The sequence below is a fragment of the Aulonocara sp. 'chitande type north' Nkhata Bay genome, linkage group LG6, assembly GCF_057382095.1.
Source record: "Aulonocara sp. 'chitande type north' Nkhata Bay isolate Kocher_YH1m ecotype deep benthic linkage group LG6, A_spYH_male_GT1.1, whole genome shotgun sequence".
Lineage (NCBI taxonomy): Eukaryota > Metazoa > Chordata > Actinopteri > Cichliformes > Cichlidae > Aulonocara > Aulonocara sp. 'chitande type north' Nkhata Bay.
In genome coordinates, this window is record NC_141349.1 from 44,538,764 (window position 1) to 44,553,822 (window position 15,059).

Here is a 15,059-nt window from a genome sequence, read left to right on the forward strand (position 1 = left end):
TGAATCTGCGTTCGACTACTCCGCCTAGGCTGCACTGTCGAGCCTAGGCGGAGTAGTCGAACGCAGATTCACTGAGCGCTCAACACAGACAGCATCGTCAGAAGGAAAGTTGATAAAATAAATTAAAAATTTTGTATTGTTCGATACATATGCGTACCGAACCGAAAGCACTGTATCGAACGGTTCAATATCGATACGAATATCGTTGCACCCCTAATATATATATATATATATATATACATACACATACATATAGTATATACACTGGGTGAATGTGCAGTAGTGGCAGCAAGCAGGTGAATTCTGTACATTAATATGAATAGACATCTGACTGTTTTACAGGATAGACAATATAAACATATTTAAAATTAAAGGAATTGAAATGTACATTGTGCCTTGGTTTAGTGTCTGGAAGAGTCCTGTCTCAGTCATTTATAGATGATGTGAGAGGGCGGGTGTGTGTGTTTAGGGCACGGATGGCTTGGGGATAGAAGCTCCTCTTGAGTCTCTCTGTCCTTGCCCGGAAGATGCGGAACCTTCTACCAGATTGCAGAAGTTGGAACAGTTTGTTGCCAGGATGGGACGGGTCCTTCAGTATCTGCTCTAGTCCGGCATCTCCTGGTGTAGGTGTCCTGAAGCGGGGGGAGAGCAATCCTGCAGCAGCGTTCTGCTGTACGGATCACTCTCTGGAGAGCTTTTTGGTCCCTCACACAGCTGTTCCCAAACCACGATGTCATGTTCTGTGTGAGGATGCTCTCCACAGCGCCTGTATAGAAAATCCTGAGGATCTCTGGAGAGACCCTGAACTTCCTCAGTTGTCGTAGGTGATACAGGCGCTGCCTAGCCTTTTTGGTCTGGACCTGAATGTGGGCAGCCCATGTCAGGTCTGAGGAGATGTGGACACCAAGATACTTGAAGGACTGCACCCTCTCCACTGGAGCTCCATTGATGATGATGGGCTTGTAGTCTCTGTGCTGACCCCTTCTGAAGTCCACCACCAGCTCCTTGGTCTTGCTGACGTTCAGCTGGAGGTGGTTGTCCTGGCACCACGATGCCAGATTCTTCACTTCATCCATGTAGGCCGCCTCATCGTTGTTGGAGATGGCACCCAACACCACTGTGTCGTCAGCAAACTTCACAATGGTGTTGGAGCCGTGGGTGGCCACACAGTCTGGAGTGTAGAGGGAGTAGAGCAGTGGCGAGAGGACACATCCCTGAGGTGCTCCTGTGTTGATGGTGATGCTGTTGGAGAAGCACCTGCCCACCCTCACCACCTGAGTTCTGCCAGTGAGGAAGTCCAACACCCATGCACACAGACGGCTGTTAAGTCCCAGATCCCTCAGCTTTGTGAACAGTCTGCAGGGCACTATTGTGTTAAACGCTGAACTGTAATCAACAAACAGCATTCGCACATAGTTACCCTGTTTCTTGTCCACATGGCTGAGAGTGGTGTGTAGGACGTGGGCGATGGCATCCTCTGTGGATCTGTTGGATCTGTAGGCGAACTGCAGCGGATCTGTGGTGTCTGGGATGGAGGAGGAGATGATGTTCTTCAGCAGCCTCTCAAACACCTTCATTACTACCGAGGTCAGTGCAACTGGCCGGTAATCGTTCAGGGATGAGGGTTTGCTGTTCTTGGGCACAGGGATGATGGTGGATCTTTTGAAGCATGTGGGGACCACAGACTTCGCCAGGGACTCGTTGAAGATGTAAGTGAACACACCTGCTAGCTGGTCAGCACAGCAGCGCAGCAGACGGCCGGTGATGCCGTCTGGCCCCGCCGCTTTCCTTGTGTTCACTCTCCTCAGTGCCGCTCGGACGTCATGCTCCGCGATGCTGGTCACCGGTCTCTCGCTGATGACGTCACTGTCCTCGGTAGTCAGGCGGTAGATAGCATTAGCCGCCTGGCTAACCTCGAAACGGGCGTAGAACCGATTCAGCTTGTTGGTGAATGCAGAGTCGGCGTTGATCGGCGCAGTGTCCCTGGCTTTGTAGTCCGTAATGGTGCGTAGTCCGTGCCACATACTCCGTGTGTCGCCCTGGTGGAAGCGGGACTCCACACGTTCCCGGTACCGGCGTTTGGCATCTCTCACCGCGCGCCGCACGCCGTATGAGGCCGCTTTGTAGGCGCTCATATCGCCAGTGGCGAGACCCGCGTTGTAGGAGGCGGTCCTGGCGTTTACTGCAGTGCGGATCGATCTGTCCATCCACGGTTTCTGGTTTGGGAATGTGGTGACTCTCGCAGTGGGGATAATCTCCTCCGCTAGCATATTGACGAAGCATACTGCTACTTCCGTAAACTCGTTGATGTCGACTGCGCATGCTCTGAACATGTCCCAGTCTACGTCGTTGAGTGCGTCCTGTAGCGTAGCTTCTGATTGGGCAGTCCACCGTTTTACCTCCCTCTTGGTCACGTCTTCCCTCCGTATGCTTTGTTTATACTGGGGGATGAGGAATCAGTGATGATACCCAGCCCTAGTGAGCAGCCTAGGCACGACAGAAGTGGATGTAGCTGTAATAGGAAAAGAACTATTGCTAACTTTTCTGTTAAGGCCTGATCCTTCTGAAATTCATAGCCAGTGCTCTGACACGGTGTCATCAATCTTTGAATGCTGAAAAAGCACAGTGTATCCAGAAAAACACATTATATTATATCAATTATTATAAAATTTGTGTGCGCCTAACTTTTGTGCCGGTACGCCTAACTTTTTAAAGTTAGGCGTACCGGTACGCCCATGGCAAAAAGTTAGTCTAGAGCCCTGCATACAAGAGATATTTATTTTTAGAGTCATAAATATCTGTAGAGTCCGACTTCAGTGAGCGCTCGCCTGGATTTTCCTGTTGGATTATTCCAGCACCCTGTTAACACTAATGAGACCTGCTGTGGGCAGACTGGTTTCCACAGCACTGTCAGCATCAGTGATCTCAGACCACAACCAGCAGCTTAACGTGCTGCAGACACAGTTTTGATCCAAGTATGAAAGACAGTCGTGTTTAAATGATGTGAGTTTGTCCTGTTATTTCAGAGCCTCTGAAAATTGAGACCGTGCACTAAAAACGTCTGTGATTACTAAACAGTTAAAGTCTGCACTTCGGTCACACCTGCATTTCAGGTCCATCCATGTTCATCATGTTCACTGCTAAAAACAAATGATGGAGCTCAGTGTTGAGGAAGCGAAGGGAGTCACATCACAACGTAGAAACTCGTCCTGGCTGAACACGGTACAGCAGGAGGTCGGGCGTAGTCTCATTTTAATGATCTGAGTCCAAAACTCAGCCTTTCCTCGTGTATCCTCCACCAGTATCTCCCTCAGTGTGTCTGTGTTATGAACACCTTGAGCGCTCAAGAGTTGGGAGTTCGCCTTGTAATCGGAAGGTTGCCGGTTCGAGCCCCGGCTTGAACAGTCTCGGTCGTTGTGTCCTTGGGCAAGACACTTCACCCGTTGCCTACTGGTGGTGGTCAGAGGGCCCGGTGGCGCCAGTGTCCGGCAGCCTCGCCTCTGTCAGTGCGCCCCAGGGTGGCTGTGGCTACAATGTAGCTGCCATCACCAGTGGGTGGATGTGTGTGTGAATGGGTGGATGACTGGATATGTAAAGCGCTATACAAATGCAGGCCATTTACCATTTTCTCTTTAGCTTTTTTATCCTGCTTGAAACGCTTTGTGTCTTTTTTGGCTTCATTTGGAGTTTCTTGGATTTTGTTAATTTGCCAGTCCTTCCTCTCTGCACCACACACCTATAACAAAGCTCAACATTTGCTCACAAATATGTTACATTTGGAACATCTTGTAACATTCTTTACAAATCAAATCGCTCTTTTATGAAAACTGGTTTAATGATGGTATTCTTCTTGTAAGTCAACTATTCAATAACACAGGCTCATTGTATAATTACTCAGCGTTCCTTACAGGTGTAACATCCCAGTATCCCCACACCTGTCCATGCCCCGCCCTGTCCTGACAGAGTCTCCTTAAAGCTTCCTTCAAAAACAGAAGAGCGATACAGAAACATTTGCCTTTACTCGGGTTTTATGGAAACATATCGTTAGTTTCATCTCTGACAGCATCTGATCAGAATCTGTACTTTTGTACCAAAACGTGTTATTTGGTTTTACTGACTTTAGTGAGAAAGACTCTCGTGCTTTTCCCTCATCGATCAAACTCCACATCTGTAAATGTAAGCTGTCCACTCTCAGGACAGAAACAGAAAGTTTGTTCCTGTCTCAACAAGAAAGCTGTGAAAACATGAATATTTGTGATATTTTAATGTCTTTGAGTTTGATTCCATAAAAAGTGACAAAAACATTAGTGTTCGTTGTGCGTGGGAAGAAAACTTCTTTTTACAGCGAAAAAACCCTAAACAAGCACCGAGTAGCTACGTAATGTGACATTCACAGAGAAACTCGCGGATTCTTCCACTGACCGCGGCACACCTGCACCAGGGTAACCCTCCGCCTACCCCACTCCTGCTTTACAGGTGAAAATAGAGCAACAGGACCGCTGAGTCTTTGACTTTATTTATTTTCTGCTGTGTTTTACTTGCATCTATTTGAAAGACTGAGTGTAAACACAAAAAATATTTTATTTTATGTGCTGGAATGTGCAGAAAATAGCTTTAAATGTTAAACTAATTTCTTCCAGTCAGAGAATGTTGCATATAATTAAATTTTTGCTTGATGCATAAAGTTAAAAGATTAAAACTAATAAAACAAGTTTTAAAAAGAGACTTTTCCATCTGATTACATTTTGTATGATGGATTATGCAGAAAAAGTAGAATTGGGCTGAAAGATCTATCACTTTATCACCTCTTCAGGTTGTAAATCGTGTTTTTAAAAAGTAACTAAGTAATTAATTACTTTTGAAAAGAAGTAATCAGTAATTAGTTACTGATTACTTTTTTCAAGTAACTTGAACAACACATCCTGGAGTTAAGGGAAACGAAGCAGCAGATAGGGGAGCAAAGGAAGCAAAAAGAGACTTTCAGTGGATTGTCAGTGTTAGCAGGACGGAGAGTAGAAGACGGCACAAAGTGAAAGAAAGGCGGCAAAGGCAGTGCGCCGTGGTTTTACAACATCCAGAGGAAAGGAGGAGAAATGAGAAGCACAGGAAGAGCAGAGAGCAGACCGTTATATCGGAAAACACCGAACAGGAAAGCGTGACTGCAACAGAGAAAAGAAACGACCAGAAATCTGATGCTGGAAGCTGGTCAGATATGAAAGTGAACTGGAGCAAGTGATCAGAGCATGTTTTTAACACAGACGCGTTTGTTTGGTTTGAATTTATTTGATTTTGTTGTTGACACACTCCGGTAACGCACCACTTTGCTCTTTGACAACCGCCAATAAACTATACTGTGACGTAGCGGCAGGTCACGTGCTGTGCGGGTCAGCTGACTGCCTTCTTCCGGGTCTTCTGATCGGTGTTTGCTGTGGTGTCTCCGCTGTGATCCAGGTAAACTCGCTTTTTCTGGCTGTTATCGATCACCGATCGCTCCGATGGCTTCCGTGTGCGGACAGAGCCGCCCGTTAAAGCGCAGTCACAGCGGAAAAGGCGCACTTTGTGCCGCAGTCAGTCGCACCGAAGCCGGTCTGGTTTGAAGCGGACAGATCCGGTAATGCCGTGAATTCATCAGCGGAGGAGAAAAAACGAACTCACGTTTAATGTGAGGGGCTCTCGGAAGTACAGGTGACAGGTGGGGTGGACATGTGCGAGGACAGAGACAGGTGGTGGTTAGAATCCCGGGCTCCACCATCCACGGGTGGAGACGAGCGGTACCGAAGGTTTGAAGAAGGTTGGAGACGGTGTAGTCGAGCTGAGGACGCTCCGATGGACACGAGTCCATAGAGGGACAGACGGCTACAGCCACCTGTCATCAAACAGGCCACGCCCCCAGTAATGCAAACTTTAAGCTTGCGATTTAAACAGCTTCGTCAGGTGCAGGTGCCCCACAGGAAATCACCTACAGAGACCAAAGTCTGTGGGGATGACAGTGCTGCCCCTGCTGGACGCCAGAGGAACTGCAGGTCTCAGCTGCTGGTTATAAAAGTTTTTTTAAAAAGCGTAGGCGGGTTTGTCAGAAAGGGACCAGATGCAGGTGTGGACCGTCATCGTGGACCGTCATCGTGGACCGTCATCGTGGACCGTCATCGCGTTCCTGCGTCGGTTTTTCACCCTGTCAGATGATTTGTGCTGTTTCCTGTTGTTGCAGAGTCAGAACGCCATGAACGCCTCCGACAGCGATGAAGACATCTACAACGAAAGGTCGGCCTTGGTCCGGTCCGAGTCTCCCGCGCTCCCCTCCTACATACCGGACTCAGACCTCACGCCCCCCAATGGCACTCCAACCAAAAGGTTAAAGGTCAGTTTCCGTTCACTGAGTCTCTCCAGTGTTTCATTCCCACGTGTCCCGCTGCGCTGACGCCATGTGTTGCCCTTTGTTGGTGCAGGCGGGGATAAGCAGGAGGCCGGGGGCGGCCGCTGCAGACGGCGGCGGGTCAGATCCGGAGGTGGAAGCTGAGGAAGAAGAGCCGCTTAAGTATGGCGCCAAGCACGTCATCATGCTCTTCATCCCCGTCACCCTATGCATGGTCGTCGTGGTTGCCACCATCAAGTCTGTGAGCTTCTACATGGAGAAGACGGACCAGCAGCTGTAGGTCCTCGCTCCTGCCGCCACACGCCGCCACCTCCTCCCCTGTCAGCTAACTGTGATGTTTTTCTCCGCAGGATCTACACGCCGTTCACGGAGAACACCTCCTCCGTTGGCCGCCGCCTCCTCAACTCCGTCCTGAACACCATCATCATGATCAGCGTCATCGTGGTCATGACCATCTTCCTGGTCGTCCTGTACAAGTATCGCTGCTACAAGGTGAGCTCCTCCTCCTCCTCATATTCACCCGCCTCTCCTGTTGCTCACGTAGATGAAGGAGACGTCCGAGGTTTCTGCTGAGTGCAGACGTGCTGTGATGTCACATGTGATGTCATGCAGCCTGTTTTTAGTGGGAACGGAAAGCCGACCCCCCCCAGAAAACTCCTCCTCCCCCCACTGCTGGTGAAACGTTTGTAACGCACTTTGAAAGAACGTTCATCCCGCTGACGTCCATATCAGGAAATGATGCGCGCCGTAAAACACTTGATGATGTAGTGAGCTCGCCGAGCGTTGCTGCTTGTCGTGTTACTGATTGACCCACCATCGCTTACTCCGTCTGCATGCTAGACTAGCGTTGCATTCGAGTACAGGAAGTGACACTTTGATGTGTTTGTTCAGTTCATCCACGGCTGGCTCATCCTGTCCTCCCTCATGCTGCTCTTCTGGTTCAGCTTCATGTACCTGGGGTGAGTCCTGTGATTGGATACTGCCGCCACAGCGTGATGCAGAACGTTTGTCACGGAGCGTCTCAACGCTCGTGTTGCTTTTTCCGATTTCCAGGGAGGTGTTTAGGACGTACAACCTGGCGATGGACTACCCGACGGTGGGCGTGATCATCTGGAACTTCGGGGCGGTGGGGATGATCTGCATCCACTGGAAGGGCCCGCTCCAGCTGCAGCAGGCCTACCTGATCCTCATCAGCGCCCTCATGGCCCTCGTCTTCATCAAATACCTGCCCGAGTGGTCGGCCTGGGTCATCCTGGGTGCCATCTCCGTCTACGGTGAGTGGAGGCTTCAGACCTGGGGGCGGGGGTCGTGGAGAGCTCCCTGGCGGCTCCAAGCGGCGGTGCTGCTCTGTTTTCCCATCATGCTTTGCTCAGGTTGTTTGTGCTGTTGCAGACCTGGTGGCCGTCCTCAGTCCTAAAGGTCCTCTCAGGATGTTGGTGGAAACGGCTCAGGAGCGTAACGAGCCCATCTTCCCCGCCCTCATCTACTCCTGTGAGTGCTTCCAGCAGCTGTTCTCGATCAATAACAGCTCTGCAGTTTATCTAATGTTTGTGATTGTTTCCTCCTCCGATCGTTATAAGAGGAATCTGAAGGTTTCAGGAACATGCGACTAAAGGTCAAACTTTCGAGGTCTTCTTCTGCTGACCTCCCGTCTGCAGCTCTGAGGTCTCGGAGCGCCCAGAGGAAGCGCCTCAGAGACGAGCTCGAAGGGAAACTCAGAAACAGAAAGTTGGTTTTTGGGAAGCACTTCCTGGAACCTTTCGATCTTTGCTAATAAGAAACTCGTAAATCAGCTGTTTAGACGTTCCCGTCGTGAAGCGCAAGTTCATGAGGGCTTCCTGGCCGTGACGCTGCCGTCACACGATAACTTCCGCTATAATGAAACCAGATTCAGACTCTGACGTTGAGCCGCTGCAGCGCTCTTACGTCCTGAGGCGATCACGATCCTCGGGTCGAATCTAAAACCGCAGCCCGATGACATCACCTTTCATTTTGTTCTGTGTTCAGCCGCCATGGTGTGGACGGTGGGGATGGCGAGCCCCAATGAGACTCAGCGCTCTGAACCAGGTCAGGTATCGCGCCCATAACATCTCCACATTTGTGTGTTCGTCCACAAAGCTAATACTGCTGCTCGGACGCCATTTTGTTTTTCAGATGAGGAGGTGGAGCAAAGCGACGGAAGGGCGGAGCCTCCCAGCAGACACTCCAGGTTGCTTCCAGAGGACGAGATGGAGGAGGACAGTGAGTCCGCCGTCGCTCAGGTGTCCGAGGTTAATGGCGTCTGCAATTCTCTGACGCGTCTCTGTTGTGTGTGCAGGAGGCGTGAAGCTAGGCCTCGGCGATTTCATCTTCTACAGCGTTCTGGTTGGAAAAGCCGCGGCGACCGGGGGCGACTGGAACACGACGCTCGCCTGCTTCGTTGCCATTCTTATCGTAAGTTTTACGTTTGACTCCCTGATATCTACGCCACAACAAACTCAGCGTCTACAGTCACACCAACCCGGATCAGGTGTACCAAGAATCTGACGTCGCCCGTCCACGATGCCAGGCGTGGGCTCGGGCTGGCGCAGGAATTACAGCTTCGTGGCCACAAAGAGGACACGTTAAAATATCCTTTGTGCGCAGACGTTAGATTCAACTTCAGAGTCTTAACTTTGATTTAGTAAGAGAAACGTCACAAGTGACGCAACAAAACTTTGGCATGTTCTGTGTTTTGGACAGACTTGCATTTAAACGCATTTACAGTAGGAAGCCGAGGTCGGGGGAGGCGGGGCTGTGAGGAGGGTCAGGTGACAGGATACACCTGAGCTGGGTCAGAGTAACAGCACACACCGACCGTAACCATATTTACTGAGACAGTTTTTTAGATGAAACCACGCCGACCACAGCCGCAGACAGGACAGAAAACAGGTAACCAGGGCGATGGGCGGGCGAGGGGCGCACACAACCCAGGACCTGAATGCACTGGTTCTCACTTACAACCAGTTCAATCAGTCGAGACTGATCCTTCGAGATCACAGCATTGAAGGATCTCGATGTCTCTAAAAAAGATCAATCCCGCGCTGACACAACGGCGCTCATCCACCACGGCGGCGTGTCCCGGCCCCGCCTCACAGCTCTGAGTTACAGCCTGTCTGCCCTCTGTCATCACACCATCCTCGATCACACGTAGGTGAGTTTAATGAAACATGAAAAGTAAAACGTTTCCACCTGAGATCAACAGGAGCCGACGTCAAACATGTACAACTAATCGTATGAGCTGCGCAGGCCCTCGTCAGGCACGCAGGACTCCCTCACTTAAACCTGCACCTGTGCTCACCTGTGCCTCTGTCTCACCTGTGCCTCTGTCTCACCTGTGTCTCAGGGTCTGTGCCTCACTCTGCTGCTGCTGGCCATCTTTAAGAAGGCTCTGCCGGCGCTGCCCATCTCCATCACCTTCGGCCTCATCTTCTACTTCTCCACGGACTTCCTGGTTCAGCCCTTCATGGACAACCTGGCCGCTCACCAGTTTTACATCTGAGACAAAGCTCCGCCCACCTCACCCCCCTCTTCGTTATCTCGCTGGACTGCTGCCTTTTGTTGATGCAACGCACAAAGATTGTTTCCTGCGCTCGTCCTCAGACCACAGGAACTGATGTAAGAGTGTGTGGAAGGTGGGCGTGGCTGTTACCTGGTTGTTTCTGCTCAGGTTGTTTCTACGTCACCTGCTGACTGATATTTAAACCCTGTCTGTAGTCTCTGTCGTGTTGCTGAAGCCGTGATGGTAATGTCACCACCACTTTCTGTGATTGGCTGACGTTCCCGTCATTCTTCACTTAATTTAAGCTCATCGCTCTAACTTCAGGAAACAGGTGGGATGTCTGATTGGTTCATGTGACCTAATGAAACTTACCTGAGGGACGAGCTCACTTTGAGTGAAGCGCTTCAGGGCCATGACCTGAAACCCTGAGAGGCCGAATCTAAAAAGTGAAGTGGGAGGAGTCTGAAGCAGCTGCTGAGCGCTGTGATTGGGTATTTCCTGCTGACACGCTTTTATCCAGAAGGATGTTTGTTATTCTTATTATTTTGTTATTTCATCTTTAATTAAGCAGGTAAACCTAAAGGAGACACAAGGTCTCGTTTTCAAGAGCGACAAAACTGGGAATGAAACAAAAGACGGGATTTAAATTTTGATCGAGAAGGGAAAAAAGGTTAAAAAATAAAAGTGCAAACTGGGTTTCCTGTCTTTGTATTTGAGTCGTTGGGGCTGCGTACGTCAGCGATGCTGCCTCACTGAAACATTTATAAACATTATAAACCTGAACATAGAACGAATTCATCATTAACAGCTGCAGCCGCGCTCGCAGCGTCACAGATGCCTGCAGCTTCAGTGTCAGAGGTCACACGTGGGTCTATTCTGACCTTTCATACAGGCAGGGATAGCTCAGTAGGTAGAGTGGTGGCCCCATGATCGGAAGGTCGGGGGTTCGACTCCACTGAACGGCTACCCTGAGGTACCCCTGAGCAAGGTACCGTCCCTACACGCAGCTGGAAACAGTAACGCTGACATAATTAGGCTGCTGTTAATGAAGCTGGAACTCTTCTGCTCGTTTCTAGCTCCGTGTTTTGATTCTCCCACAGCAGCTTTGCATGATTCCCAGTTCGTAATCATCCTTCTTTACCTGACACCGCACCTCAGTGCAGCCAGCCTGTCTGAAACGAGCCGTTTCAGGTGTTTACGCTGGCTCTTTTCTGATTGGCTGCTCTCGTAAACAAGTGCGTTGGGTTTCTCCCCTCTCAGTGACATCATCCAGATCCAGAGTGTAAAAAAACAGAGACACTGGGTGTTCAGAGCAGCCTGAGCTGAACAAGCTCATGGTTACTGTGAACGTCTTGTTAGGAGCCGATGGCGTGCACAAAGTGTTCTCACAGTTTCCCACTTGCTGTGCAGACAGGAAGCATACAGCTGGATGATTGTGCGTTTGTGGCAGCACTGCTCAGATTTTCAAACTGAAAACAAAATTTTCTCTTTTTTAACTGACTAATTATAACTTTAATATATTTATTTTAGCCGTTTTCTTTTTAATGTGTTTTCTGAACGCAAACAGAAACACTGAATTTTGGGCCTGGCGGGACGCCGTACAGAGACAGAGCAGGTGCTTTCTGGATGATTCCATGTTTAATAATCTGCTGTAGCTTCAACACTACCTGGGCGGGTCTTAAATGTTCCAGTTCTTTGTTTTTGTGCAATAAAGTTTATTATAATCTGGTTTGTTAGCCTTGTTTGGCTCCTGATTTTGGTTTCCTGTCGTGTATTCAGTGTTATCATTCTTACAATAAAAATTATTTTTCTTGTCAAACTGATTTCGTCTTTTAAAGCTTCCATTTAGTTCCAGATTATTTGTCTGGAAACTGCATTAAACAAATGTTCGCACCCATTTCCCCCTCAAACATCCAGAACATTCATATTTAAATCTCAGAACAGTTAAATCTCATATTTGAAAATAATTCTGTTTTTAAACGTACAAATTAAAGTTACAAATTCTTGAAAGCATTTTCCTCAAACTGCTGTGATCTTACGTCCCCTCCTCGCTCTTCATGAGGTTTTTATTCATCTTTTTTACCCCATTTAACAAATTTTTCTCTTTAAGTTTGAAAGAACTTTTCACTAGTAGCACAGAGCAAAATCAGCCTTTCAGAATAAAAGCCCAGAGGACAGTATGTTTTTCACATCCTTTATTTTTAATTAAAAAAAGAAAACAAACAGAAACGGGCTTCGACCAATGAGGCTCTTCAATTTCTCTCCTCAAACTGGGATTTGTTCTTCAGCAGGAACGCAGCCAGGTACTCGATGGGGTTCGGCGGTCTGAAAGAGGAAACAAACCTTCAGCGGAGGCATTTTAGGCAGAGTGAGACCAGAAAGTTCAACACATGAATTTTAACGAGTAAATATTTCCTGAATGAGACGACAGGACGAGCTCGCGCAGACTGCAGGTCACAGCGGCGCACGGAAGCACTTCTGGGAGTCTGAGTGGAAAACACATGGACGAGGTTCAACACGGCAAACACGTCGACCACGCTGCCGCCGCCGATCAGAGCGCCATTAAACAAGAAGCACCGAAGCTGTCGCCCAGCACGGAATTACAAACTATCCCTACTGCTGAGGATCTGCTTCCGTAGTTATGCTGCAATAGGTGTAGGCTGCTGGGGATTCCCATGATGCACTGGGTGTTTCTTCTTCACTCACAATGTGTTAATAGACCTCTCCTGCTCTTGTTTGGGAGGACATGGTTTGAAATTTCAGAATCCAGCGAGGCGTTTGTTTCTTCTACACCGGAGCGCTGATCCAGGAAGCAACTCCAAACTTTGCTCCGCACTTCCTGAGCTCTTGAAACACTTATAGCCCCGCCCATCTGTACTCGTGCAGCAGGCTAATAGTACGTCAGTCTGTATGAATAAATGTTATTAACACAGCAGCTCACTCCGGTTCTGCTGCAGGTAGACATGTCCATGTTTCTGATTGGTCGCAAGCTGCCAACTCTGTTTGTGTGTGTGTACCTGTCCTTGGCGAGCACCGACAGCCCCTGCAGCAGGATCGGGACCACCGTCTGGTCCAGGTACGCCCGGGTCGGCAGCGCCTGCAGGTCCACTTTCTGCTTCGACATCTTCTCTGCGCTCGCCTTCTCGTTCTCCACCGTCCTCTGAGGAGCAGCAGAAAAGCATGCTGGGAGTTTGCGGCAGGCTTCACATCAAGCACAGGGCTGTGTGTGTCTGTGTGTGTTTTACCTGGATGTTGTCTGTCAGGCCATACTCTGCGTGTGGGTTTTCAGAAACCTGTAGGAGGATTTTAAACACTTTGATCAGAGAAACAGGTCACACGTGTGTGTTTGTGTGTGTGTTACTCACAGGTGTGTGTCCCTCCATGGACTGCTCCACCTCTGTGTGATCTGAAACACAAAGAAGAGCTGCTGAAAACTGTGCGTGCAGCTGCTGCACAGAGACACCATGAGCACCCCAACGATTCATTTATCAGTCCTGCTTGTATTTGATTCATAGGTGGTCAAATTCAATTAACACGTGACTGGTTTAACCATTTCAGCTCCACACAAATGGTTTCCCCTCTGTGCTGCCAGATAGACGAGCCTAAAGTGGCTGATTTTTCCATTAAGTTTGGCACAAACTAACTCACATCTATAACTGTATCGATGCTGACCCCGGCGGATTGATAAAAAAGCTCAGGAATAACAAACAGGTGCAAAAATACACCCGTTTAAATACAGAGAAGTGAAGAGTCGCAGAAATGGACATTTTCTGAATGGAGTTTGGCGTAGATGAACTTTAAACGGAACATCTTCAAGTCTGTTTGCGGAATTAACGCCGTCGAAGGAAAATCTCTGAACGTCTTTGTTTCCAGGAGGAAGCCAGTGGAGCAAAGAGCGGCTCAGCTCGTTTCTCCCGGGCTGTCTCCGTTATCGGCACCGAGCCTGCGCCGCGCTGCAGGCGGGCTAGCTTAGCCCCGCATTAACGCTTCTTTTCTGCCAAATTAACTTCTCCTGAAGCGGAAACCGACCTGCTGAGATTCAAAGCGACCATTAAACAACGAAATCAACCGGAATCACGGAGCAAAGAACCCGAATTACAACGAAAAACGCCATCAATGGCTAACAATCAACCTACCGTCCGCCATGTTTGTTGTGGATCCGGCGTACCAATGCTTCCGGTCTCCTCAGCGGCACTTCAAAATAAAATACCCTTTATTTATTCATAATTTGACACAATAAATTATACTGTTGGTTTTCTGTATCATTTATATAATTTCGTATATACAAAGAGCATAGAAGTAACTCAGGAAGAACGGTTGTCATAAAAAGAGAGCACAGACAAAATAAAACAAGGTTAATTTAATCATCTGAAGTAATTTGTAAAGCAGACACCGCTTCTGCTGTAACGAATATTATTTTCATCATGTCAAGAATATTTTCCCATAAAATATCCAAACACAGCAAACTCAGCAAACTGCGGCTACGTTCACTCTGCAGGTCTTGATGCTCAATTCCGATTTTTTGATCAAATCCGATTTTTTTGTCTGCTCGTTCACACTACAAATAAAATGCGACAGCAAACGCGCTGTAGTGTGAACGCTCAAAGCGGCCGCGTGCGCAAAAGAAGACGTCACACACAACGCGCTCTGTTTAGACCCAGAGCCAGTAGAGGTTTTAGATACGGGCGACACGGGCGGTTGCCCGGTGCGGCATCGTGTCGGGGGGCGGCATCACGGGCCTCGCCAAAAAATAAATAAATGCTCGTACTCATGCTGCCCCGACATCAGCCAGCGCATTTTGGGGATGTCACAGGCACCGATCGGTTTTCTGTCGCCCCTTTGCTGGGAGTAAGGGCGCCCTCCGTTTGCGAGCTGCGCCTGCTGCTGGCGGCACAGGGAGGAGAGGGCGGGGCGGCGGGGGAGTCTCTGGCTGGAGCAGCGTCTAATAACCAACTCACAAAATAAAACAACATAAAAACAAACCAACAAACACGAAAACACCAGACATCATGATACAGAGCCCTCGGTGCGCCTGCGCGCTGCTGAAGTCAAAGTAAACTTTATTGTCATCTCCGCTACAGACAGTCCAGCATATAGAGACGAGACGACGAGGCTCCAGTTACAGCAGTGCAAGTAAACAAACAGTATGTATAAGAAGAGTAAGAA

At 48.9% G+C, this 15,059-nt stretch overlaps 2 protein-coding genes across 2 annotated transcripts; one reads left to right on the forward strand and one right to left on the reverse strand.

Annotated features, from left to right (window-relative positions):
* The first annotated feature begins 5,235 nt into the window (after positions 1-5,235).
* On the forward strand, positions 5,236-11,716 carry psen2 (presenilin 2). The gene is made up of 11 exons (XM_086297234.1): positions 5,236-5,451; positions 6,209-6,358; positions 6,447-6,649; positions 6,724-6,865; positions 7,265-7,332; positions 7,427-7,647; positions 7,766-7,864; positions 8,381-8,440; positions 8,528-8,614; positions 8,691-8,806; positions 9,738-11,716. Exons 2-11 carry the CDS (start codon positions 6,221-6,223, stop codon positions 9,891-9,893), a joined length of 1,290 nt encoding a protein of 429 aa, XP_086153360.1. The 5' UTR covers positions 5,236-5,451; positions 6,209-6,220; the 3' UTR covers positions 9,894-11,716.
* A 357-nt stretch (positions 11,717-12,073) lies between these two features.
* dpy30 (dpy-30 histone methyltransferase complex regulatory subunit) lies at positions 12,074-14,103 on the reverse strand. The gene is made up of 5 exons (XM_086297724.1): positions 14,030-14,103; positions 13,259-13,299; positions 13,139-13,186; positions 12,911-13,053; positions 12,074-12,218 (listed from the first exon to the last, which is right to left on the reverse strand). Exons 1-5 carry the CDS (start codon positions 14,037-14,039, stop codon positions 12,146-12,148), a joined length of 315 nt encoding a protein of 104 aa, XP_086153850.1. The 5' UTR covers positions 14,040-14,103; the 3' UTR covers positions 12,074-12,145.
* Positions 14,104-15,059: the final 956 nt, after the last annotated feature.